The sequence below is a fragment of the Hemicordylus capensis genome, chromosome 2, assembly GCF_027244095.1.
Source record: "Hemicordylus capensis ecotype Gifberg chromosome 2, rHemCap1.1.pri, whole genome shotgun sequence".
Classification (NCBI taxonomy): domain Eukaryota; kingdom Metazoa; phylum Chordata; class Lepidosauria; order Squamata; family Cordylidae; genus Hemicordylus; species Hemicordylus capensis.
In genome coordinates, this window is record NC_069658.1 from 90881642 (window position 1) to 90908951 (window position 27310).

At 42.9% G+C, this 27310-nt stretch overlaps 1 protein-coding gene across 8 annotated transcripts in view; it reads right to left on the bottom strand.

Moving 5' to 3' along the window:
- The window catches only part of LOC128348215 (kelch domain-containing protein 3-like), a 104713-nt gene extending 82644 nt beyond the window's left edge, over nucleotides 1-22069 (bottom strand). For 3 of the 8 annotated variants that reach the window (XM_053303954.1, XM_053303955.1, XM_053303948.1), the window contains exons 1-5: nucleotides 21900-22069; nucleotides 20975-21046; nucleotides 16001-16073; nucleotides 15591-15633; nucleotides 11425-11503 (exon numbers count right to left, since the gene is read on the bottom strand). In XM_053303954.1, the coding sequence (XP_053159929.1) occupies nucleotides 11425-11503; nucleotides 15591-15633; nucleotides 16001-16073; nucleotides 20975-21036 (257 nt within the window). In that variant the 5' untranslated portion in view covers nucleotides 21037-21046; nucleotides 21900-22069. Of the gene's footprint in view, nucleotides 1-11424; nucleotides 11504-15590; nucleotides 15634-16000; nucleotides 16074-20961; nucleotides 21047-21785; nucleotides 21866-21899 lie in introns of those variants that run through there. The other 5 variants (XM_053303950.1, XM_053303949.1, XM_053303951.1 and 2 more) reach the window with 5 other exon arrangements.
- Between the last annotated feature and the right edge of the window lie 5241 nt (nucleotides 22070-27310).

A 27310-nucleotide genomic window follows, 5' to 3' on the forward strand; every position in this document is an offset into this window, starting at 1 on the left:
GTTTCCTATGTTCCTATGTTCGTAATACAGCTGCTTTCTTGGCCACTACTATGATGCTGCTAGACTCTTAAGTCCTGAGGAGCACAGCTGTGCTGCAGAAGTGCCATTCTATCACTCTCAAGTGGGTCAAGCTCTAGAACTGAGGGGTTACCACTAAAGCTTATGAGAATCTTCTTAAATGAAGATGATATTCTCAAGGTGGCTTTCCACATGACAACAAACATCCAGTCAAAAGTGGATGCTCAAGCACAGCCATAAATGTTGCTTCTTTGTCAAGGACTCACAAATACAAATGAACTGAAAAAGTTGATATAGTCAGTGCAATATGAATGAATAAGAAATGCAGGCACACATCCAGAACTTCATTGAGAATCTGACCTGGGCTTATATACAAGCATCTCCAGCCTCCTCCTTAACTTTCCTCTCTAGGAAGGGCAGATAAGTCTTACACTTATGTAGGAATGCTTTAATGATCATTAATGCTGTGAAGCAACTTCAGAACCTCATTCTTTTAAAATGTCCTATCCACCCCCACCCCTCCCCCCAGCTTCATTTTTGATCTAGTAGAGCTAATGTGATCACCATATGGGCATTGCCTGTGTGCAAGGCAGTGAAGGCAGCAGCATAAATCAGAGGCAATGTAAAACAAGCTTGCAAAGAAGCCAAGTGATTAACATCTGGGATCAGTTAAATGTGCACACTGGAGGAAGCACAATGAGCTGATATTTGCTGCCCAGAAGGGGCATAGAGCTGCTGCTTTCCTTCCTCTGAGTTTGTAAGTCTTCTGTTTCTTTTTACTCCTCTGAGCCACCAAATGGTGAATGTGAAGACAAGCAGCTTGATCCATGCAGGTTTACTAAATAAAGTGGAACTTATTCTCAAGCAAATGTCCATATGAATGCAGCTTAATTTTAAAACCACCATCGCTCACATAGGAAATCCTACGAATCAGACAATCAGACAGCCATCAAGGCAATGACAAACAGAAGGTAATGGCATTCAGGCCAAAGGTAAGTAAGCAGCAGGCAGACTGAGCATACCCAGTTTTCTCTCCAATCAAATAAGAACTTGTCATCTACAAAACTGGAAACAGAAGAAGCGATTTCTTCAGAAGACAGAATGAAAAGCTAATACGCATCTCAAAGTCTCCAACTATAAAAGTAAAGTTGTGCTGTCGTGTCAGTGTCAACTCCTGGCGACCACAGAGCCATGTGGTTTTCCTTGGTAGAATATAGAAGGGGTTTACCATTGCCTCCTCCCGCACAGTATGAGATGATGCCTTTCAGCATCTTCCTATATCACTGCTGCCCGATACAGGTGTTTCCCACAGTCTGGGAAACATACCAGCAGGGATTTGAACCAGTAACCTTTTGCTCCTTAGGCAAGTTGCTTCCCCGCTGCATCATTAAGTGGCTGTTCCTTCAACTATACTTTCTGTCTAATACCAGTCAGCACATGAGCAGGTTTTACAAGATGTGGGCGGAAATAAGGTTTGTACAAAAGATGGCTGAATAAAGCATAACTTTGTTCATATAGGAACATAGGAAGCTGCCATATACCGAGTCAGACCATTGTTCTATTTAGCTCAGTATTGTCTGTTGGAAGTGAAGGACTCTGCACTAACTCATGCCTCAGTGACAGAGGAGGACAGACTAGTGAGTCAGAGAGCTAGAGAGGTCAAGACATTGGTCATCCCTTCTCTACTGCTCTGACACTATCCCTTTGGTATGTAGATTGCTACTCTTAGGGACTTCCTTCCTTCCTGCCACTTCCTCTTCCTTCCTTCCCTTCCCTTTCTTCTCCCTTGCAACACGCAAGCTCCTCTCTCTCCCTGCACCATGTGTGCAGAGATGCATCCATCTGCATTCAGCTAGCTAGCTAGATTAGAGATACTATCTCTCCACTTTACTATCTAGAATGGAGTTCACTAATAAATACTCCTATATTGATTTGAAACTATGAACTGGCTCCAAGTTATTTTACTCTTAGCATACATGCATGCCTGGGCAGACTCCGCTGTGTTGTGCCTCTGTGCACTCTGCTATATTAGAAGGGTATCTATTACCAAAGAGAATTCCCAACGTTGTCTACACAGACTGGCAGCGGCTTCTCCAAGGCTGCAGGCAGGAATCTCTCTCAGCTCTATCATGGAGAAGCCAGAGACATTTTTCACCTGACAAGGAAGACTGAGCATGGGTGGCAGCGGCAAGGAGCACTCCTACCTTCCCCCTAGATGACCTTCTTTGTTTTGGCAGTGTAGCTTGTGTGCCCACATGATCCATGTTGTTCTTGGCAGCATGGTGTTCTGGAGGCCAGAAAAATGCAGTTTGGCCTCCAGATATCCCAAGATGCACTGTGCGAGGAATGTTGTGCATTGAAGGATTCCCCTCCCCTCAGCCAAGCGCTCTAAGTGCCTGGCTCTGTGACTCCTTGGGCTGCCTGCAGCCCGAGCAGACAGATAACTGGGGACCTGAGTCGGAGGTAAAAGCCCAGTTAAAACCCTGGGCTACCTGGTGAGGCAGTACCAGGATCGGCCACAATCCCAGTGCTTCACATGAGTAGCCCTACCCCAGTAGGGCTGCTCATGTGAACAGCATCCATATATACTAATATCTAAAAGAGTTGTACTAGGAAAGCATGGTGCAGGGACCAACAAAGTGAGGGACACCAGGTGAGGTGGAAATAAGACAGGGATGATGAAATAATCAGAAAGTTCAGGATTGTCATAAAACTGAAAGCACGAAATTACTCAGTGGGACAATGGGCAAGTAAGGAACAAAGGAAGTGGCAAAAATGATAATTGGAGCTAAAATAGGAAACAAAGCAGGTATTAATGTGGAGGCAAGAACAGACAAGGCATATCAGGTGAGGGCAGATTTGAGTACTCTGGTTCAAGAATGGGGGCAGCAATTTGCGAACGAACAGATGTACAGAATAGCACAGGTTGTACAAATAAGCTGATAGCTTCTTGCAAAAACAAACAAACAAAAAGTCTTGAAAATTGCCTAGAATTAATAGTGATGTGCAGTCTGACTCCTCCTCCATGGACATTTAAGTGCATAAGGAAATGGTAAATTTCTCTTTTTTTAAGAAACTGGTTCGTTAAGTCTAAATGTGCTACTAGGTGCATATACTGCCTGTAGTTATCTGCGCCTAGGACTGGCTGACTTCTCTGCTCTGAACATTTCCCTTAATGATTAGGAATGAAGCTGCAGGGTGAAGGAGAAAGGCTTGCATTTTTCTAATCACATAATCAAAAAGGAGGCTGCTATACTTTTAATCAAAATCCATGTTGATATGCTTTCCAAAGCCTCTTCAGAGATTTCTTTCACAAACTGAGCTAGTGCAATCTTGTACTGTAGCTAGGAAGAAAGAAGAAATGAAACCAACTGCTGTTAGAACATCTTCAGGCACTCTGGATAGAAGGGAAGCGAACTCTGGAAATTAAGGGTGTGCATTTGGGGCACACGACATGGAACTGGTTCAGGCAGTTCTAGGTGACTTTGAACAGAATTCGAACTACATCACTGGTCTGCAAGCCAGTACAATCGAACCAGCCGGTGATCCAGTCCATTCAGTTGAACCAGGTCAGACTGGTTCAACCCAGTTTGGCCTGGTTCGAGGGCTATGCTTGTAAAGAGGAATCCAGTGAGGATTCCTCTTTACAAGCAAAGGGGTGAAGGAATCCTTTAAAATTGTTGTAAGGGTGGCCAAGGAGTGGGGCAGCAAGAGGAAACCTTGCCGGCTTCTGCAGTGGCACAGCGGCCACAGCTCCTTTAAGCCCTGCTGGTGTTTCCCTGCAATGGCACAGGCTGGCAGCAGCCCAGTTCCAGCCTCTGTGGATGCGTGGAAGCCATTTCTGTGACCTCCGTGGATGCGCAGAGGCCAGAACTAGGCTACTGCTGGCCCACCGTGCTGTGGGGGGAGGGAATGCCAGCGGGGCTTAGAGGAGCTGCCACAGAAACCAGTAAGGTGTCCTCTTGCCACCCCCTTGGCTAATCACCAGGTTCACCTTTACAAGAATAGCCCTTGAACCGGGTTGAACCAGTCTATAATGGCCCAGTTCGGTTTAAACTCAGACTGGCCACCTTTTTTGAAGGGGGTGGTCCAGTTTGAGCTCGAACCAGTCAAACTGGGCCAATTCAAACCAATTTGAACAAGGTCTGCACACCCTACTGGAAATAAAGGAAGTACAGACCAGCTGCCACCAGATGGTTAGGAAATAGATGTGATGTTCTAGTTGAATTGTTATAACAAGGAATTTCCACTGGTTGCTAACAATCTAAAATAGCTAGAAGAATGAGGACCTTGAAATTTGCTCATTAGTTTCAAGTAAATTTTACAGGGGGGACGCTCAAGTCATAGGTAAGATCACCCTAAAACTCTCATCAACACTCAAAATTCTAGTATATTTTTTTGCAAATCTTGTGACAGTAATCAAAACTTAAAATACATTCTAAATGACATCTTTAAAAATTAGGTGGGTGGTGAACAGTGATTCCTCTACATTGTGTGCATGTACAAATGCATAAACATTTTTTTATGTCCACTCAGTTGATTTTAGATCCCTCTCAGGTTGAATAAGGAAGGCTCCACTTTGAATGCATGTGTGCATACTGTCTTGATACTCCTGCCTGGAACACAACTCCTTCCACCCATAGCTGTAAAAAATTAAAGTAAACTTTGGTGGTGACTTCTAATTTGTAATAACCTGTCACAAAACAACAAGTACATTAAGATTGTCCCCTGAGGGACTAAGACCTTCCCCTGAGAAAAAGGACTATAACAGTTTGAGCCATAGGATTGAGATCAGTTCTAGTTCTTTTTCTTCACATCCGCATTGGGTTTCCAGATCAGAGCTTGACCACCCAATTGTTTTCCCCACTATGTTTCTGAACTTTGTTCAAAGACCACTTGGGACTGGTAAGGTATCTTGTTAAACGTTTTTATTTGTTTAAATTCTTAAAGCTAGATTTTTAAAAAACTAAATAAAATTATTTAACGTTTGTCCTTCTAGTGTGTGCTTCAATTTCTAGGCAGTGGGCAAACAGCTGGTCAAGACCCTAAGCCCTATAGCTAAAAATAGGCAATTGGAGAATATTGGTAATCAATAATTCCAAGGAGGGGAAGCAGAACTGGAGACACAGGACAGCTTCCTTGGGTAGCTGTGGAGGGTCCAGGACACTGATACCTGCCCAGGAGAGGATTGGACCTATCCAGCAACCAGGGGCCACTAGCTGGGTAGTTTTTTTTAAGATAGATAGATAATCTTTATTTTGGTCATTGATCAAAGAACAAATAAGAACTATTCATGGAAGTAAAATCAATATTACTATATTACTATAGAAGTTAGTATATTAACTATTAGATAAATTTAAAATAAAATAATATAATGAAAGACAAGAAGCTGAAGAATGAAAACACCAAACAGTATCTGATCCAAAAATACCACCTAGATTCAAGGAAAATTAGAGAAGTCCTGGAAATAATAAAGCAGCAAATAACAGCAGTGTCAAAGAAGATTAGCAGATATGAAGCCAGAATTAAACAACACAGGCAGAATCTCCAATTCCAGTCGAATCAGAGACGTTTCTACCAAAGTATAGAAGGAGAAACTGCAAGAAATGTAGAAACACCAAATAAAGAAGAAACAGTGCAATTCTGGGGGAAATTATGGGACAATCCAATAGATTATAATAAAAAAGCAGGCTGGATGAAAGAGGTCAAAAAATGTAACCAACAAATGCAAGTTCTAAATAACACCAGAATTAATAAGTGAAAGAGCAAAGAAAATTAAAAATTGGAGTGCGCCAGGCGACGATGAACTTCATGGCTTTTGGCTTAAACACCTAACAAGCCTTCATAAACATCTATCAAGACAGTTCAATCACATTTTGCAAGGCGGTGATGTTGAACAATGGCTAACAACTAGGAAAACTCATCTCATCATGAAAGACCCAGCAAAAGGTGCAGTTCCAAGTAATTATATACCGATCACCTGCCTGCCAACCATGTTGAAATTATTAACTGGAATAATAGCAGATGAAGTGATGCAACACTTATTAACTAAAAAACAGCTTCCAGTTGAACAGAAAGGAAATTGCCCGAACACCAGAGGCACAAAAGACCAGCTGCTGACTGACAAAATGATTTTAGAAAACTGCAAGAGAAGAAAAATGGATTGACTACAAGGAAGCCTTTGATTCATTGCCTCACACATGGATACTAAAATGTTTAGAAACTACTGGTGTCAGCAAAAACATTCAGATATTTATAAAAAAAGCAATGAGCATGTGGAGTACACAGTTAACAATCAATGGCGAGACACTTGGACAGGTTAGCATTAGAAGAGGCATTTTCCAAGGGGACTCACTATCCCCTCTGTTGTTTGTCATCGCCATGACCCCACTTTCACAAATACTAAACAAAACAGGCCTCGGATACCATCTAAAACATCAAGTAAAATCAACCATCTGCTGTACGTGGACGATCTGAAGTTGTATGCAAATTCCCAGTCAGAAATCGAATCACTGCTAAACACTGTCCGTTTATTCAGTAGTGATATATCAATGGAGTTTGGACTAGACAAGTGTGCTGCATTAATAATGAAAAGAGGGAAAATAAGAAAAACAGAAGGAATAGAACTGCCCAATGGAAGCAAGAACCTGGAAGAGAAAGAACATTACAAATACTTGGGCATTCTCCAGGCTGATAACATCGCACACACTGAAGTTAAAAGAAAAAATGGAAGTGAATACATCAGGAGAGTTAGAAAAATCCTCAAGTCCAAACTCAATGGCGGGAACACCATACATGCCATAAACACCTGGGCTATACCTGTTATCAGATACACTGCAGGAATAATAGACTGGGCCCAGGCAGAGCTAGAGACACTAGATCGTAAGACCTGGAAAATCATGACCATCAATCATGCTCTGCACCCCTGCAGTGATGTTGATAGGCTATACCTCCCTCGCAGCTCAGGTGGAAGAGGAATGCTGCAAGTCCATCAAACAGTAGAGGAGAAGAAAAGAGGCCTTGAAGAATATATCAAGGACAGTGAAGAAGATGCACTTCAAATGGTCAATAACGCGAAACTATTCAACACCAATGAAACAAAGCAGGCCTACAAGAAAGAACAAGTCATGAACCGAGCAGAAAAATGGAAAAAGAAGCCACTGCATGGTCAATATTTGCACAATATAACTGGAAAATCAGACATCACCAAGGCCTGGCAATGGCTTAAGAATGGTTGCTTGAAGAAAGAAACAGAGGGTTTAATACTGGCTGCACAAGAACAGGCACTAAGAACAAATGCAATAAGAGCAAAAGTCGAAAAATCCACAACAAACAGCAAGTGCCGCCTTTGTAAAGAAGCAGATGAAACAGTGGACCACCTAATCAGCTATTGTAAAAAGATAGCACAGACTGACTACAATCAAAGGCATGACAGGGTAGCAGGGATGATACACTGGAACATCTGCAAAAAATACAAGCTACCTGTAGCCAAACATTGGTGGGACCATAAATTTGAAAAAGTTGAAGAAAATGAAGATGTAAAAATATTATGGGACTTCCGACTACAAACAGACAAACATCTGCCACACAATACACCAGATATAACTGTAGTCGAGAAGAAAGAAAAACAAGATAAAATAATCAACATAGCAATACCAGGGGATAGCAGAATAGAAGAAAAAGAAATAGAAAAAAATCACAAAATACAAAGATCTACAAATTGAAATTGAAAGGCTGTGGCAGAAAAAGACCCAAATAATCCCAGTGGTAATTGGCGCCCTGGGTGCAGTTCCAAAAGATCTTGAAGAGCACCTCAACACCATAGGGGCCACAGAAATCACCATCAGCCAATTACAAAAAGCAGCTTTACTGGGAACAGCCTATATTTTGCGACAATATCTATAATAACCAACAGTATTGATGATAAAATTCAGCCATCCCAGGTCATTGGGAAGGACTCGATGTCTGGATAAAACAAACCAGTCAATAACACCTGTCTCACTGTGTAAACAAGAAATAATAATAATAATAATAATAATTAATAATAAATCCCCTAAAATTTCCTATCAGCTACGTTATATGTATTCAGATCCAGAAAAAGTCACAAATATTTAACTATTTGATAACCTCTAACCAAATTTTACGAGCAATAAAACAATATTTAGCAACATTGTATGACTTGGCTTCATTCTGATCCGCTAAAAGAATAGTGAGGTAAAATTTAACAGGAGTTCCCCCTTCCCTTACATTGTGAGTACATCATCACATGGCTCTCCCTCCCCTCCTCCTCTCTCTCCTTTCTAATATTGAGCAGGGCAAATGGCCATGCTTCCCCTTTCTCCTTTACTACTATTACGACTAACAATAATGATGATGATCATGATGATAATACTTATATATCGCTTTTCAACAAAGTTTCCAAAATGCTTTACATAGAGAAACCATAAATAAATAAATAAATAAATAAATAAATAAATATCCTTATCCTCAAAGGGCTCACAATTTTAAAAGTACCATAAGAGACACCAGCAATGGTCACTGGAGGAATACTGTGCTGAGCGGGTGGGGGTGGAGGTCCTCCTCACCCATTCAATGTTTAAAAGGAGACCAAGGAAGATGGGTCAGGGAAAAGCGGAGAGGCTGGGTCAGCAGATGGACTGGTTTCCCTCTCGGACAGCTGTCAGGCAAGAAATTCCAGGCAAAAGTACTGCTGTGCGCAGCTGCGGTAGCCACAGGCAGCTCTTGCCTGTTGCCACCATCAAGCTGCTGAAAAGTTGACTGAGGTCACAGCCGCACCTAGGGATGTGAGAACTGGTTCGGATCCGAACTGGTTCGGCGGTTTGGATCTGAACCGAACCACCCCCCGTTTGGTTCGGATTCGAACCTAACTGGGGGTGGTTCATTTTGAACCGGTTCAGACCAGTTCAGAACAGTTTGGACCCCTGAAAATTGGTAGGATGGTAGCCGGCACCCAGGGGTACCTGTCACCCAAACCCCAAAGCAATCGGACACTCGTACGATTTTTTTATGAATTTTGAAAAATATTTTTATTTTTTTCTCATAGGATATAATGGGATTCAAACCAGGCCATTCTTACTTATTGTGTAGCACCCATGGGTGCCAACAACCATGCAAACCCTGGAGCAATCAGACACCCCCATGATATTTTATGAACATTTGAAATATTTTTAATTCTTTTTCACATAGAGACCCGAACCAGTCCATATCCCCAATTCTTTTTCACATAGGGACCCGAACCAGTCCATATCCCCTATTGTGGAGCACCTATGGGCACAAAAGCTAGGTGGGTGGTAGACAGACAGGGGTGCCTACCACCCAAAAAATCCCAAGGCAATTGGACACTCCTCTGATTATTGGTGCATTGTTAAAGTATTTTTGAATTCCTCATAGAGAATAATGAGGATTGCAGCAAATGTATAGCTTCACGTCGCGGGGAAAGGGGTGTCGTAGAGTGCAGTGTGGTGGCTGGTAGTTCCTAGGGTGGGCAAGGAAGCTACCTGAATTATTTGAAAGGAATTGGGCAAAGGGGTGATTTTTAAGTGATTTTTGAAGTTTACGCTTCTTTAAGGTTTTTCTCCATAAAGAAGCATGGAGGTGTCGGCAAATGTATAGCTTCACGTCGTGGGGAAAGGGGTGTTGTAGAGTGGAGTGTGGTGGGTGGTAGTTCCTAGGGTGGGCAAGGAAGCTACCTGAATTATTTGAAAGGAATTGGGCAAAGGGGTGATTTTTGGTTAATTGTTGAAGTTTACATGTCTTTAAGGTTTTCCTCCATTAGATATAATGAAGGGTGTATCGCTTCACATCGGGGGGAAAGGGGTGGCCTAGAGCGGTGTGGGGTTGGTGGTAGTGCCGGTTAGGGGCAGGGAAGGTAACTGAATTTTTTCAAAGGATTTGGGCAGAGGGCTGATTTTTGGTTAATTGTTGAAGTTTACGCGTCTTTAAGGTTTTTCCTCATAATACGTTATAATGGAGCTTTCAGCAGCCCCATAAGTGCACTTGGGGGGTGCTGGGGTGGCCCAGAGCGAGTGGTGGTGTAGTGCACATAGGGTGCCAACCACCCCCATGGGTTTCTAACCCATGGGGTACAGGGTTCTCTTGTTTCTGAGGTATTGAGTGTGGATTCTGTGATAGCAAATGAGATTTTCAATGAGACACCATGAATCCACTCTAATATGCTATTATTGGTGCTCCACAATAGGGGATATGGACTGGTTCGGGTCCCATTATATTCTATGAGAAAAATAATTTAAAAAATTTCAAATATTCATAAAATATCATAGGGGTGTCTGATTGCTTCATGGTTTTCATGGTTGTTGGCACCCATGGGTGCTCCACAATAAGGAATAATGGTCTGGTTCGAATCCCATTATATCCTATGAGAAAAAAATAAAAATATTTTTCAAAAATTCATAAAAAATCGTACGAGTGTCCGATAGCTTTGGGTTTTGGGTGACAGGTACCCCTGGGTGCCAGCTACCATCCTAGCTACTTTTCAAGATCCGAACCAGTCCGAACCAGTTCAGATCCAAACCGAACCAGGGGGTGGTTCGGACCGGGCGAACTGGTTTTGTGCACATCCCTAGCCGCACCCTTGCCTACACCTCACCTGTCTGAGGGGAGGGAGAGTTGGGGGCCTGCAAAGGTGGAGGAGATCACATAGGCCAAAGACCCCTTCCCTCTCAGGGAAGGTGCAGCTACAAATGGAATTGCTGGGTCTATTGTATTTTTATTGTACAATTGTACAATAAACTTTACATTGTATCTCATTTATTTATTTATTTGATTGATTGATTTCTATTTTATTGTTGTGAGCCACCCCAAGCAGTAGTGTGCCTGAGGAGCGAGGTATAAACATTCTAAATAAATAAACAAATAAATTGTTGAGTGGTGATTACGTATGTCCTTCCCAAACACACACACACGTTTACTTGGAGTGAAGTCCTTGTCAGTCATTACATTGTACATGTGAACATGCGTCTGTACATATGTGTATGGTTTTGTGTGGACGATTGTAGATGCATTCATTTTTAAAAGTGAGGAGTATAGACCCACTCAAATGCAGGGAACATATAGGAAATGTACTACTATACATGCATTGAATATGATATGTGAATAACTGTACATGCATATATATTTGTATGTGTATACACTGAACACAGATTGTATGTCTACTGAACATATTGTGTGAACAGAATAATTAATTTTAATTGAATCTACTTCATCATCATCATCATCACTTTGTTTCGCTTTTCAGTGAAAAAATTCTTACTTAAGTGCACAGATATGAAAACAAACTTGGAAAGAGATTTCTATTTCTATTTCAGTGAACTACATAAAAGTAATATAAATTATATATAGATTTATTTTGCTGAATTTCTTTCTTACCAAAGTGTATGCCCTTGTCTTGGACAAGGAATACATCCATTTTGTGGAATCTTTTCCCAAGTCAAATTAGTGGAAGAAACTGAAACAAATAAATTTTGATATCATCATTACTTTATTATCAGTACTCTGTGTGTGTGTGTGTGTGTGTGTGTGTGTGTGTGTGTGTATTACACACACACACACACACACACACACACACACACACACACACACACTATCTATAAATACATGCACATAAAACATTGATATCAAAATATTACTAATCCCACAAGAAATAAAATGTAGTCTGCTTTGATTGTCCATTCCCCCCCCCCTTAAAAAAGGGAGGGGCTATGGCTACATTCCTACATCAGGTTTTCTGATCACACAAACCAAAGTTCAGAGGATTGGGAATATGCCCTCTGCTCCTGCACTCCCCCTCCCCTTATCCCATTACATTCTTAGCTTAATGGGATATTTCCTGGGATATTCCATCAAATAATAGTTTCCTATTATGTCTCATCTGGCAATCTGTAGTTTGAGTGAGCCCTCCAAACCAGGTTGCAAGCCTCTTTATAAATGGATATTCTCCATAACTTTTAATAAATCAAATTCAGGAATCAAATACCTCATGATCCTGAGGATTCCATATGATATGGAATCAAATCCTGCTACAAAAATACTATGGAACCCAGTTAAATCTTCTGTAGTTATAAGGGCCCTTGCCTATAGAGGATAAAATTATGAAATCAAATGTTTGTCATAGAAGCTTGTCATATGCCTGGGTGTCATTGTGGTACACTACCTGATATTTCAATATGATTCCTATCACACGGCAAGGCTATGCACATGTCTGGAGACAGGGTGGGTGAGTGGGGGAAGGCTGTGCTGAACTTACCTTCCCCCCAGACAATCTCCTTGCCCTCCCTGCTGCCTGCTGGCCATGCGGCTTGGCTGCACACTTCAGTAGCTCTCCTGGGAGTTGTGCAGCTTTCTGGAGGCCAGGACAATGGGATTTAGCCTCCGGGAATCCCAAATGCACTGTGTGATGAACACAGGGCATTGGAGATTCCCCCGTCAGATGGGTGTTCTAGGTGCCCATCTCTGTGTCTGCTCATGGCGTGCACACACATCTGACATGCACACATGCATTGGGTACTTCCGGTCACTTCCGGTCTGGTGAGGCAACAGGGTGGCAAAGAGGTACACTGCTGCCCCGCTGGACCCTTTTAACGTGCAGGACTGGTGGGGGAAATGCGGTGGGAGGAGTAAGAGCACACTCTCCCAACCTTAAAGGTATTCCCCCTCCTTCGAACCGGCTGAACCGCTGGTCATTTGAACCTGTTCGGAGGCCTGTAAAAGGAACAGGTTTGTGCACATCCCTAGCTTGGGTTCGACTGCTCGTGAGAATAGCCTTAGTATTTTATAGATACATATGGGAAAGAGGTGAACCAAACCTGAACTAAAACTCATAAATTGGTTCAGAAAGGTTTTTCCCCAGGGAAACAGAACAGAACCTGAATCTAAAATTTCTTGATTGCTTTAACTTTGCTCCTGAACCAGAACTGAAGCCTTTTAAAAAACAAACAACTTATTGACAGTTATTTTTTTTATCTTTAAGTTTTGATGTAAATTGCATTTAGTATAATTTTTATATGACATGTATATTCAGTGAAATTATGGTTGTTGTGAGCTTTAACCTTTTATTTAGTCAGAAAACAAAGTAAAGTTTTCTTTCTCATGTCGTATACATGCCTTTAGTAGGCCTCTAGTGAAGGTTGGATGAAGCCAAAATGTAGGTATGCAGTTTGCATACCAGGAGCAGAGCCAATTAAACAGATAAGAGGCAGCTGGAATAGTGGGAGAACACCCTGACCTTTAGGGTGACCTCACTACTGTACATTATATTCTGCCCCTCCATTTCAGAGAGCAGTGGCCCCTCCTCTAACAAGACGATGTGAGATGTCTAATGAGTTGCATTGGACTAGCTAAGGATCTATAAGAAGATCTACAACAATAAAAAGAAGGAAGAAAGATAGGACCGTCTATGCATCAAAGGATTTATTTTTCAGTCCTTTATAGTGAGACCTGGTGATTGCATCTTTCTGCATAGAATTAATGGCGCTGATTGAAAGAAAAAAATGCAGATGTGAGGAGCTGGGATAGGGGAGATTATGCTAAATAAAGGTTAAATTTAAAGTGTGTGACTGTGGGGGAACACTCAGTAGTTTTAATCTGATTAATAAGAGAATCACATTTGTTATTTTGCCTGAGGCCTCCTTGATGGGCTGGGTCTAAAACTTCCCCCCTCTGGCGTTAGGATAGGATGAGTACAGGCATCAGCAGTGGTCAGCACTTCAGTGCACTGGGGACTCAGCATTTGCCCAAGGGTGCCACATGCTGAAGCTGGCCTGAATGTAGGTAGGGGAAAGGAGCATAAAAGCATTGACGGTTATTTTCTTACAGGTTTAAATACATTATGGGTTTGATAGTATTCTGCATGAAATATATCTCGACCTGTTCAAAAAAGCATCTGAGTTGGTTACCAAACCATCTTTTAAACTTAGCTGGAACAGAACTAGATAATTGAAAAACGACGAGGGGCCTGAAACAGAACGGAACCCACATTGTTCATGTTTCAGCTCCCTCCCTGCTTCCCCATGTAGGCAGCCAGAAGTGCCACTACCAGAACCACCAGCTGCCCTTAAGAATGATCCGTCCCCACCTGGAAAGAACCCAAGCAGGCCAATGGCACAGACACTTCCAAGGTCAGTCAGCAAAGGTTCTTTTTAAAGAATAGTGCAGATGGTAGTTGCAGCACCACTTCTGATGGCTGCGGCACTCCTTTAGATGGCTTAAACCTTACTCTGGGGAGGAGATCTGAGACCAGTAGAATGGCTGTTTCTGCAGGGAATACAGTGAATGTAAGCAGTCGCACTTTTAATGATATTATGGGTGGACACAACTCAAGGGCAAAGTCTGCAAACAGACAAAAGCGGCCTGCCTTGTACATACATGGCTCAAGCAATATGGAACAAAGCACTCTAAACCAGAACAAAATAATATACTAAATATACAAGAAATATGGAGTCATTTTTATTCATCACAAAAAATCATCCCATTTTTAATCATTACACAAGATCAACTGAGCAACTGCTCGCTTGCATGTAACCATTCTCACTATGTTCCCATTGGTGTTTAAATAGACCAGATAAATTCATATTTGCAAAAAAGATGCTGATCATAAACACTTGGATTTTGCACTAGTGAGTCAAAGCAAACCTAATCCTGAACCGCAAATTTGGCTGAGGAAGGGCTAATGTGACCCTAACGTTTCTTGGCTTCCTTGCATCTGAATTTAACCAAAGCGTAACCAGTTCTAAATAAGTAGTTTGATAATCAGACATTCAACTTTCCATTATACGGCTAATGTTTTATTCCTGTTTTTAAAAATCCTGATATGTGTTTTTTTAAACTTAACATATAATAAATATTTAAATAATATATAAGATAGGATATAAGAAAACTGTCTTCCTTGGAGGCCTTCAGGAGAGCCTTAAAGACATATCCCTTCAGCCTGGCTTTTAATGATATCTAGTTTTAACCTTAATTTTAATGATATATAATATGGTTTAGATGTTTCTTGATTTTAATTGTTTTATTCTGTGTTTTTTAATTTCATGTCAACTGCCCTGAGCCACTTCAGGAAGGGCAGTATATAAATTGAATGGATGAATGAATTAATTAATAAATGAAATAAAATAGTTATTTTTGTTAGATCAAGTTACACTGCGAGCAAAAGAGCTTGATATGATTCTACATAAATGTATATTAACTGGTTTCTGAACCAATTGCCAAACCACTTTTTAAACTTTAGTGTATGAACTGGAACAGCTTCAGAGAGTTAGAAAATATTGCAGAACTTGAACTGGCATTGAGCTCCAATTTTTAATAGACTCTTTCTTTTGTAAAGCTATTCCAACTATGACTGAGGAAACAAAATATAACCTGGTCATTCTAGTCTCGTTCTTTCTATTGTTTGCAATATGCTTCCACAATTTCATAGTGATAAGCCTTTTTTTTGCATTACAAATGACTCGCCTATTATAGTGAAATATGTGCAACTCCAATGGGAGGAATAAACCCACAAACAGGCTGCCTGCTAGAAAAGATTAATAGTATCTCACTTGTCAACATGTAGAAGTCATTGAAATATGTTGGCTGATCATCCTGGGAGAGAAAGAAAGAAAGATTGAAGTTGATATTTTTATTTACAAGGCATCGATATTGTCAACTAGATAAGGAAAGCATTTAAAATTAAATTCAAGTTTAAGCTTTCTCAAGTGATGACTACTAGAAATAATAGCTATACAGTTATCCTGAGGAAAGTGGGCATGTCGCCAAGATGCACATTAGTAGACCATGACTGGAATGCAGTTATTCTTATGTAAATACTTGTATACAATGAAAACTAGGTGGTGAATTGAAAAGATTTAAAGCAAACAGAAAAAACTAGCAAGGTGTGCTATTAAATTACAACAGTCAAATGACAAATAGTAATTAACAAGGGATAACAAATATAACTTGCGGTACTTACAGAAGAATTATGAAAGAAGCAACCTCCAAACATAAATGCTATATTTCTTGCAACTGTCAGCGCATGACCATGTCTAAAGAGAAACATGGAACAATGGTAAACAACTTCTTTTGCTCCAATAAAAGTGAGTCCCTCACTCAAGAAAGGCCAACCTTCTACTGGATGTGCCAAAGCAAAGCCCTAATAGTGCTCTTTGCACAAGGAAACCCTGAGTTTAACACGAGTGAGTGAGTTTTTCCTCAGGGCCTGAAGCTGCCACAGCCTCAGGACTAAGGACTTATCCAAAAATTCTGACACCATAGCCACAGTTTTTTCCTTTGCCTAGTCCTCCCTTAGCTCCCTTGAAGCACTATACAGTCATTCCTCACCTCCAACCACGAGGTTTTCGGTTTCCGTTCCTGGAAAACCCCACAATTGGCAAATTCTCAGTTGGCTAGGCATTCAAACCAATGGGAAACAGGGGGTTAGAGGAATCGCAATCACAAATATACCTAAAAATAAAGGGGGACAACACTAGAAAAACCCCAAAACCCCCTTAAAATTGCCAAGAGTCAGCAAGAGGAGTGAGCAGACTGAACCTCTGGAATTTTTTTGAATCCCCTCCAATAGCTAAAAGGCACTTTTGAACCTCCCAAAATCGCTCAAAGGCACTTTAAATCATGAGAAGTCGGCAGGGTCAGCAAGAGGAATGAGTGGATTGAAATTGGTTTGGATTGATTTGGACCCCCCCCCCAATCAAGAAGCCCCCTGCCAAACCATTAGAAAATCTTGCCAACCACGGATACTCAGGTCACAGTTGGCGAGACCAGTCACAATTTCCCTGTCACAAATACCAAAAACGTGATTGGGAAAACCAGAATTGCTGAGAGATGGCTGCATTTACTGCCCTAACAGGAACTCAGATAAGGCTGAGCACTCCCACCCAATTATTGCTGTGTGAATGGCCTAGCATGGACTGGGGGGGTACAGTCATTGGTTTCAAAAGAATCATTGAGGCTATTCACACGAGCATGCAAAAATGGGCTAAGTGAGCCCAGCTGGTTTTGCACCCTCGTGTGAACCACCAGGATCGCACCCAATCCTGGTGGCTACACAGCAGCAAACCCGCCTGTGAAGCCTCCTGTTTAAATGTGGTTAAGGGAGTGAGTGCTCCCTTACCATCATTTTTTTGGTTGTGTGTTTGCCGCAGCTGCTTGCAGCCGCAGCAAATACACCCAAGGCAGAGAGGGATTCCAGTAATGCATTTACATGGTGCATTATTTGGCCTCTGGGGGGTCGGGCAATGTGTGGAGATGCGTCCCAGCACCCTAACCGCGGGAGCAGCAGCGGGAGCTGCAGGAAAGCTGCTGCTCATCTGGGCGGGTGATCCACCTGCCCAGAGAAGAGTAAGAGATGGTCTGCGGGGAACGTAAGGTTAATCCCCCTTCCCTGCAGACTGCCCCTGAGCTCTTCTCATGGATCATGGGAACAGCTTCATTATCTCCCACCTGGAAGGGCCTCCTAGTGTGCCAGATAAACGTTGAACACACTTCATGGCATGCTAGCTAAGCCATTCATTCCAGCCCATACAGGTTGTTCAAACCATTTCACTTATTTGTTATTTGAGATTACACCTACCAGTGATCAAATCAAGCAATACGAATTATTTTGTTAACCATAGATGTCAGCCTAACAGCAAGGTGGTGTGACCCATGTATGACCCGAGAGCACGATTTTGCCTATTTCTAGCCCACCCAAACACCAACAAATGTTGTGCATGTATGTGTGCCTTAGCTGTAGCCATACCATCAGTTATAACTTTGCTCCAGCCTTAATTCCAGCTCAGATCCCAGCCACCAGTTTGGATCTGTCTCCAGACACAAACTATAACTGTGCACCACACTTGGCTGCCCTAGAATTGGACCCAAGAGACCCGACCATCTCTGGACTTTTCTTGGAACCAGACACTATCCTGGTTTCCCAGCTTGCCAGTGGCATGCTTCCCTCTCCTTTTCCCTGCATTCCTGCCTTGTTCCTGTGAGGAGGAGACCCACCAATGCACACTGCCCTGCAAGTCTGACTGACACACCACCAGATATTGGATTAGTGTGCTGTCGAGTCAGTGTCGACAACTGGCGACCACAGAGCCCTGTGGTTGTCTTTGGTTGCCATCTCCCACACAGTATGAGATGATGCCTTTCAGCATATTCCTATATTGCTGCTGCCCAATATAGGTGTTTCCCATAATCTGGGAAACATACAAATGGTGATTTGAACCAGCAACCTCTGGCTTGCTAGTCAAGTCATTTCCCCATTGCGCCATTAGGTGGCTAGTGAATATTTGATTAGGTATTACTAATTGCCTCTCTCCCTAACTCTCCTTGCCCCCTTCTCTTTAGGTCTAAAGCTGCTCTTCAGACCCTTTCTCTAGCCAGCTCTGTGCTGAATCTGTAATAATTCGAACCTTAAGCTAAATGCCTTTTCATGAGATTCCAAATTAGCATTATTTGTTAATATTTTATTGCCTCATTGCATGCTTAATCAATTCTTCTTTTCCTGTACCCCTTATTCCCTAAATACATCTAATTGTACTACATTTCCATCTCCTCTTATTTTTCCAGAGCAAAACTTTGCACAAATGGAGAATGTAATGAACTGTTCCACCTAGTCACACTGATTTCCCCACATTAGCCCAACCATCCAAGTTGAGTGTTAGCCAGCACTCCGTAACAGTTTCATTAACAAGCTCAAGGTGAATGGGTGTGACCCCTGAGCATGACTCTGACCGAGAGGACTCACAAGACGAGTCAAGCTTCGAGGGGCCCTCATCCCCACCAATCGAAATGCCAGCAACTGCTGACCCCCTCAACATACCCTTGTATCCTCTGAATCAGAGGATGAACCTGAAGCACCCCAATCCCCTCCAGCAGCCACCCAGGCATGTCACATCTAGTGCTTAAGAAATAGGGCACAACCTCTTTAAGACATTCCAGGGTCAGGTGAGGCTGCAATGCTGGCTCTGCATTTAAGGCCTCCGTTTGCCTCCACCATTTGCTGATGCAATTTTGTCATGGATGTATATTGATATTGATTCTGTGTCTGTTCTTGGTTTCTCTGACTGCTGGCCCTTTGTTTTTGGACTTCAACTCTGCTTGCTCCTAATGGACTGGTCTTTGGCTTCTGACCCTTTGCCTGTTTTGACTCTCACTTGCCTGCCCCTACTGGACTGATCTTTGGGTCCTGACCTCCTGCTTGTTTGTCCTTGCCTTGCCTGCCCCTAATGGAGTCATCTCTGGCTCCTGATCTCCTGCTCATTTGACTTTGCCTTGCCTGCTCCCACAGTGTGCTTCCTACTACACCTGACCCACCCAGGTATGACACAAGTGAAATGGACAAGATTCCTGTTTGTAACAACAGTTAGGGGAAATGAGTACTATAGCATAGAAAAGAAGTGCACAACTTCCCCAAATAGCTTTCAATATTTAAAAATAAAAGCAGCTCTGTGAAATTATGGGAACATCATTTCTAGATTATGGAAACTATGTTTGCTTTTCACCCTTTTGATGATCTTTTTCAAAGAGCTAGCTGAGTGATTCTGTGTTTGAGTACAGTAACGGGGAGCTTGGCATCTCTCTCTCTCTCTCTCTCTCTCTCTCTCTCACACACACACACACACACACACACACACACACACACACACACACAGTGTAACATTCTTCATATGCTTCTCAGTTGCCTCAGCTATTGGATAATGATGTTGAGGGCACTCTGTACATACAAAAACTTCCTCACTAGTCTGAGGAAATTTGTTGTACTTATCAGCCAACACAGCTGAGCCTAGCCTTGCCTGTTCCAGTACTTGACCATCTGTCCATTCTTGATTGCATCTTCTGCCTCTAGCCCTTTTGATCCACATCTGCCTGCTCTCATATTTTACCACTCTCCAATCCCCAATCAAGTCCTTTGTCTCTGGCCCTTCTGATCTGTCAGTTCTTGATCATGTCATCTGTCTCTGGCCCCCACTTGACCCTTTCCCACCTGAACCCACACTGGATCTGAAATGTGGCCTGTCTCAGAACTTGGACAAGGCCTGACACTTTTGAAACCAAATGTTATGCTGGTGTGATGGATTTATGCTGGCATGGTGTTACTATTGCACTAGCATTACTCAACACATAGAAACTACAGTACATATGCAGAAGAGGTGCTATCTTTAATGATTTTAGCAGTGCTCATACACAAGGTGCGATAAAAACTCAAAACCAAGTGAATATGACCAATAATATTTTTGATTTTTCTAAATAGATATAGTCCATTAGCATGATACATGAATAACCTTCCTATTTTTACTATGTTCATGCTGTCAGAGTTTTATTCAGAATAAATAATCAGTATGTATCTTATCTGGAACATATCCAAATTATACTTAATGTCAAGCTTAATACTTAATGCAAGGCACTACAAAATATGAAAGACAGATAGCAGCTTACTAAGATAACAAGCATTTAAACAGATCTTGATCCTATGATCTGCTAACTATACAAGGAACGTAATGACACAAATTAAAAAGATGTCATACATGATTCATGTAGCGCAAACTGTGTACATCAAATATTGGATAGGAACATTGCCTAGAAGAATGGGAAAACAGACTTTATTTTATCAGCCAAATTGGCATTTTATCCAGGTTAAGGAAGGAGAACAACCCTATAGTTCATTTCTACCAAATTGGCAACTTTTTAATTAGTTATTTAAGACAAGACCTGTGCAACTCAGAACATGGATCATGTTTTTAAAAAGCTTTAAGAGAAATGCCTGTATTCTTTGAAGAGTTTCAATAACATTATTTAAAATATTAAATTACAAATAGATTATGTTCTTTAAATAAAAATAGGCAACAATGCATTTAATATGTTGATATTATACTTAATCAGAATACAAATAAATCAAATGGATAAATGAGCCAGTTAGAAATATATTACCAGTATAACAAACCTAGGATTTGGGGTTTCTCCTTTCACCTCCTTTCTAATCCAATGTCCACTTGCTAACGCCATCTTAGATCTACTGGAAAGATTGTATTCAGAAAAATAGATGTGAATGGTCTCAACAGTGTATAGTGGAATTTTTTTTTAATGGTTTTCAGAGAAGAGCTGGTCTTGTGGTGGTAGCAAGCATGACTTGTCCCCTTAGCTAAGCAGGGTCTGCCCTGGTTGCATATGAAGGGATGGAGCTGCTCTGGGAAGAGCATATAGGTTCCAAGATCCCTCCTAGCATCTCCAAGATAGGGCTGAGAGAGATTCCTGCCTGCAATCTTGGAGAAGCTGCTGCCAGTCTGTGTAGACAATACTGAGCTAGATGGACCAATGGTCTGACTCAGTATATGACAGCTTTCTATGTTCCTAAATACTGGCTATGTTTGCAATCCAATAGCATAGTGCATGAATGGAAATAAAAAGCTTCTTCTTATGGTGGGAAAGAAATGGCTGATTTCTCTTCCCAATTGCAGCCCTGTACATTGAATTCAGGGGATCATCTGACCTTCAGGAGAAGTTTCTGCAGGGTGCTAAGGACTGTAGTAGAAAGGGCAGGACTTGAAAAGCTCAGGTCCCTGTGCAGAAATCCCTTTGAATCCCAGTTTATAACTTTAACCTCTGTTAACTGTTGGCTATATTCTACAAAGATCAGGATAATTCTACTAATTCTCACAATCCTCTTGGGTGCTAGTTTATGAAAGAGTTCAAATATTGACAAAACATTGAATCAGAACTGACTTTTCCCTTTCCTTTCACCATCTTCCACTCACCTGTGATGCTTCTATCTTTTATAAGGAGCACAATATATCTGCAGGCTCCATAAGCTCTCAGACATAAATTTCTAGCTTAATTGATTCACCAGCTTTATCGAGCTCTTTACCTACCTTGAAAGCAGTTGCTATGACGCCAACATACACGGAGAGAAACACACACCTCACAGTTGCCTTTCTGATGCAGCATTATTTCCGGGTTACTGGAAGTCATGGCAACATGAGCAGACACGTCTCAAATAGTGTATTCATGCCATGTACTGCGGCACTGTTCCACTACAATACTCCCATCACTTCATCTCCATGCCAGGAAAAGCCTATTAGATTTTCACCCAGCAGGCTGCCATTAAAGGTACAGGAGCAAGGTCAGTGAAAAAGCTGACTAGCCTAGGCTCTTCAAACTTAGTAGCAAGAATGAAATCAGTTTTAATTAACAGACAAATGGTTTAACCAGTTTTCAGGAGCATTCCCAGGTGGTGAGCTTTATCGTGGGATGAAGTGGGGTAAAGTAGGGAGAGTTATGAGGACAGTATATATACGTAGTATATATACAGTATAGGACAGTATATATACAGGACAGTATATATACGTAGTAAAGATAATTTGGAGTAAACTGGGGGCTGTTCACACAGCTCTTTTGTTAATAGGCTTCCTCATGGATCCTTGTGAATTTTTTTCTATGAAATGTTTATACTGCATGCTCCCCAGTCTTTCTCTGTCCCCTTTCTGGCCACTGCATTTCTAGTGGAAGCATGACACCTCTCTTACTCCTTCCTAGCTGTGCATGTGTGGTAGGGTGTCTTTTTTTTTTTTAATTGATTTTGGCAGGGGGGCATTAACATTCATTTCAATCTTTCTTTTAAAAAAATTTTTGGACAGATTTCCACAAGACCAATGTCAGTATTTCCATCTGGCTCCCACAGTAAAGCCCACCATGAAAACCTGGTCTATTGGTGGCAGCGGACACTGTCCTCCTGGGTTTTGTGTCTGAATTGATATATCTGAGTCCCCCACCCCTTTGGCTTTCCATAAGCTTGCCTTCTTGATTGATCAAGTCAATCCAATCAACCACGTTTATCCATTTCCCATCACAGGGAATTCAAAATGCTATGGAAATTGAACACTGAATACTAAATAATCATTGCTTGTCTATATTATTAATTCTCCAAGACGGGCTATGTGTGGGGATGTGGTAGAAAGGAGGCAATTGGCTGACAGAGTTTGCAAGCAGAAGCACCTGATTGGGCAGTGGGGATTCCATATGCAGATAGGGAGGAGGAGCCTGTGGCACTGTGGTGATTGGGCAGGGGGATTCCCTATGCAAATAAGGAAGAGGAGCCTGTGATGGTTAAGGTCAGTTGGAATGCAACTGCTACTGGTCGGAACATGTTTTTGATTGTAGAGGAGAGGAATCTATATATATAAAAGGATAGCAGGCAGGGGTCTGCAAAAAGACAGGTCGTGAGGGAGGAAAGAGTCCTTTCAGGAGAAGGAGGATGCTGTTGCGTGAATTAAATGAGGAAACAAGATGAGCAAAATCTGTTAACTCAGAGAGGGAGGGAGAGAGAGCGAAAACATGAAAGGAGGAGGAAGAAAGAGTGGGAAAAGTGAGTGGAGAAGAGAGGAAGAGAAAAAGAAGGGAGGGGAAAGAGTGATAGAAGGAAGGGCAAGGGACGGGCCTGAGCCTGTCAGCAGCCTGAAGGGAATGAGCGGCCATAGCAGCACTAGCAGCAAGGAAGGGCCCAGTCAATCACTGCTGTTGTTTGGGGTTACTGAGGCCATTGTCAGAGGGAGGCAGGCAGGAAAAGGATGGGGCCTGGGCCTGTCAGTGGCCTGAGGGGAACGAGCAGCCATGGTGGTGGCATCAGCGAGGAACAGCCTGGTCAACCACTGCTGCTGCTCCTGGGGGGAGGAGCAGGAGCAAGGCTCATGTGAGGGTGGGGAGGTGTCTGGGGATAGGGGGCTGCAGCTTGGCCAATAGGCAGCAGCAATGCTGCAGCCACGACCAAGAAGGGTGAGGGGGATGGAAGCAACGGGATGAAGGAGGAGCAGGAGTGCAGCTCAGGTGAGGGTGGGGAGATCTCTGAGGTGAGGAGAGCAATAAAGTACTAATGCGCAGATGTTCTAGAGTGTGCCAGAGTTCCAGCATTGAAGTGGAGTGAAATAATGGTGGCGGTCAGGATGCAGAGGTGGAGGGCTGGCAGGCAAAGCCCTTCTGGCCAGAAGAGGTGAGTGGACAGCAGGCAAAGCCCCGCCGGCCAGGAAGAGGAGGCGGTGGGCAGACAGTGGGCAAAGCCAAACTAACTGAGAGGAGGAGGTGACAGGTGGCAGCGAGATCGTCTGGCCCTGGCCTGCCCAATGGAGAAAGCTATGGGGGGAGAGGGGGGAGAGAGCGGACGAGCGCGCTGCGGTGGGGGGAGTGGGAGACAGGGGAGCAGGGGAGCGATAGCACTGCGGGGGGGTGTGTGTGGAGCGGCCGAGCAAGAGCGCTGCGGTGAGGATGCCAGAGGCTGAGTGTGCACAACCGCACAGATGCTCTGTGCAGGATCAGCTAGTTTATAATTAAATGTCAGTGTCTGAGAGTGATCTTGGGGTTGTGGTGGACAGTAAGGATGTGCATGAACCTGTTTGGAGGCCCTTTTATGGGCCTCCAAACAGATTCAAACACCAGGCAGTTTGAAGGCTTGAGGGTGTGCGGTGGGGGGGGGGGAGAGATACCTTTATGGTCAGGAGAGGGTGCACTTACCCTTCCCTCCACTTCCCCACCTCTGGCACACCATTAGTAAAGGCTCCGTCAGGGTGGCAGCATTTTTCCCTGACGCCCTATTCCCTCTTTGGCTGGAATTACCTGGTGTGCGTGTGCATGCCAGGGGTGTGTGCGTGCATGTTGTGCTTGCTTGTGTGCATGTTGGCCACGTGTGTGAGCTGGCGTGACATGTACGCACATGTGCCCAGCATGCACACGTGCACCAGGTACTTTCTGGTACTTGTGGCCAAAGAGGGGACGAGGTGGCAGGGATGTATGCTGCCGCCCCAGTGGAGCCTTTACTAATGGAGCACCGGCGGGGGGAAAGCAGAGGGAGCGTAAGTGCACCCTCCCCTGACCTTAAAGTTACCCCCCCTTCGAACTCCCCCCCCCCCGCCAAGTTCCAGGCACATCCCTAGTGGACAGCTTGTTGAAAATGTTCTCAATGTGTGGCAGCCGTGAAAAGGGTCAAATCTATGCTTGGAATCATTAAGAAGGCGTTTGAAAATAAAACTGCTAATGCCCTTATTCAAAACTATGGTGCAGGCACATTTGGATTACTGCGTGCAGATCTGGTCACCATATCTTAAGAAGGAAATTGTAGAAATGGAAAAGGTGCAGAAGAGGGCAACCAAGATGATTAGGGGCCTAGAGCACCTTCCTTATGAGGCAAGGCTACAGCACCTGGAGCTTTTTAGTTAGAAAAGAGACAACTAAGTGGTGACATTATAGAGGCCTATAAAATCATGCACGGTGTGGAGAAAGTTGAAAGAGAGAAATTCCCGCCCACCCCCCGCCGCATAACCAGGAGTCATTCCCATGAAACTGATTGCCAAGAAATTTAGGACCAACAAAACAAAGCAAAAACAAAGTACTTTCCCACACAACATATAATCAACCTATGGAATTCTCTGCCACAAGATGTGGTAACAGCCAACAGCCTGGATGGCTTTAAGAGGGGTTTGGAATATGTTGGGCACCCCGCCCCCCCCAAAATTAAACCCCGAATAGCAACCCAGAATTGTGTAGAATTCAGGCTTGTGTCTTCCATTTTATATTAAGGAATGAATTAATGCCTGAATTCAGATGACCTAACCAGTACACAACACTCAGATCTCATGACTGCCTGGTAAATGATTTGTAAAGGCAGGGGCAATCTAGCACGGTTTATCAGTGTTTGTGGAACTCACAAGAGACACAATGGGTCTGGCTTAATTACCAGTATAACACTACTGAAATTAACTGCCTCTCCAGTAATCCCCTTACCTCACTGACAGGATGCTTCTGCCTTAGTCAAATGTGTTGATTAACTTGCCTCACACATGTACCCCTTTTGATGTTACTTTAAATATTCTTTTGTTACAATTACTCACTAGATAGTGGTACACAAGAAATAATGTAATTGCTGTCTCACACAAATAGAACTAATTCTTTCACTAACTCCTGACTTCTAACATTCTTGGGACCAAGAGGCAAATCTACTTTGGAAATAACAATAGAATAATACTTTGCTAACAGGAGATGAACTGAGACCCTGTTTACCCTGGACTGAGCTGTAATTAAAAGACAATATCCAGAAGGTAACAGCAAACTGTCATTTTTTGGGGGACCCAGGAAGGGTGAGGATATTCTGAATAGAACCTATGGAGATCAAAGGGAGAAGCAACTACAAAAATGGAGCAAGCCAAACAGAGAGAAGCAATCTTGCCTACTTGCTCAAGAGCCATCTCAGAGTTTGCTGCCAAAGCTGCGGGGCAACAAGCAGGAACTCTGTCCATGGACAGGAACTGTCTGTGACTTCTGCTGCGCAGTGAGAAGTCAAGACTTCCCCAGCCATGGTGCTCTCACTCTTAGCCTCGCTCTGAGCAAACTGCTTGCTTGACTGCTAGAAGATTGCATCGCTTCCAAGTTCCTGTTCTCCATCTCTCCGTCAGCTGAAAGCCCCACCGCTCTCAAGCCTCTGATCCTGGTAATATGCTGCCTTCACAAGCCTTGGATCCCTCTTCCCTCCTTTCTACTAATCACTGCCATCCCTCTCCTAAGCCTGCCCTCTTTCCTTCTTCTCTCTAAATGTTTTATTAGGATTTGTTAGATTATTAGATAGCTGTAATTACTGATTACACACACATATGTTAGTTAGGCACATTACACTACACTTTGAATCAGAAACATGTTTTTAAAGTGGATTATTTTATCCTGATGAGCAACTTTTTATAATAAAGCCCATTGAACTTTCTGAGTGTGTCTCTCTATCTCTGTTTGCACACCCAGATCCTACATGGTCACCACCTCCAAGAACCAGTTCAGTTCGTGTATGATGTGACTTTCCCTCTTTCCCTCTGAGCATGTACAAAGTGCGAAATCAGGTGTAGTTCACAACAATAACTTCATAGAGGACAGGCCTATCACTGGCTACTAGTTTGAGGACTATAGGCCCCCTGCAGCCTCAGAGGTAAGATGCAGCTAAATAACAGTTGCAGGAGAGTAGCAATAGGAGAAAGGGCATGCCCTCAGCTGTTGCCTGTGGGCTTCCCAGAGGCATCTGGTGGGCCACTGTGGGAAACAGGCAGCTGGACTAGATAGGCCTTGGGCCTAATCCATCAGGGCTTTTCTTATGTTCATAATCAGAGCTGACATCCTGTGCAGTGGGTTGAGAGTCCCTCCAGGGGCTCTCTTTTTAAACTACAGAAAGGAGTTGACCGCCTTTCCTGATTTCAATGGTTAAAAACAGGATATAACACGCAGCTGTTCCCATGTTACCCTGGTTTCTCCAAGCATG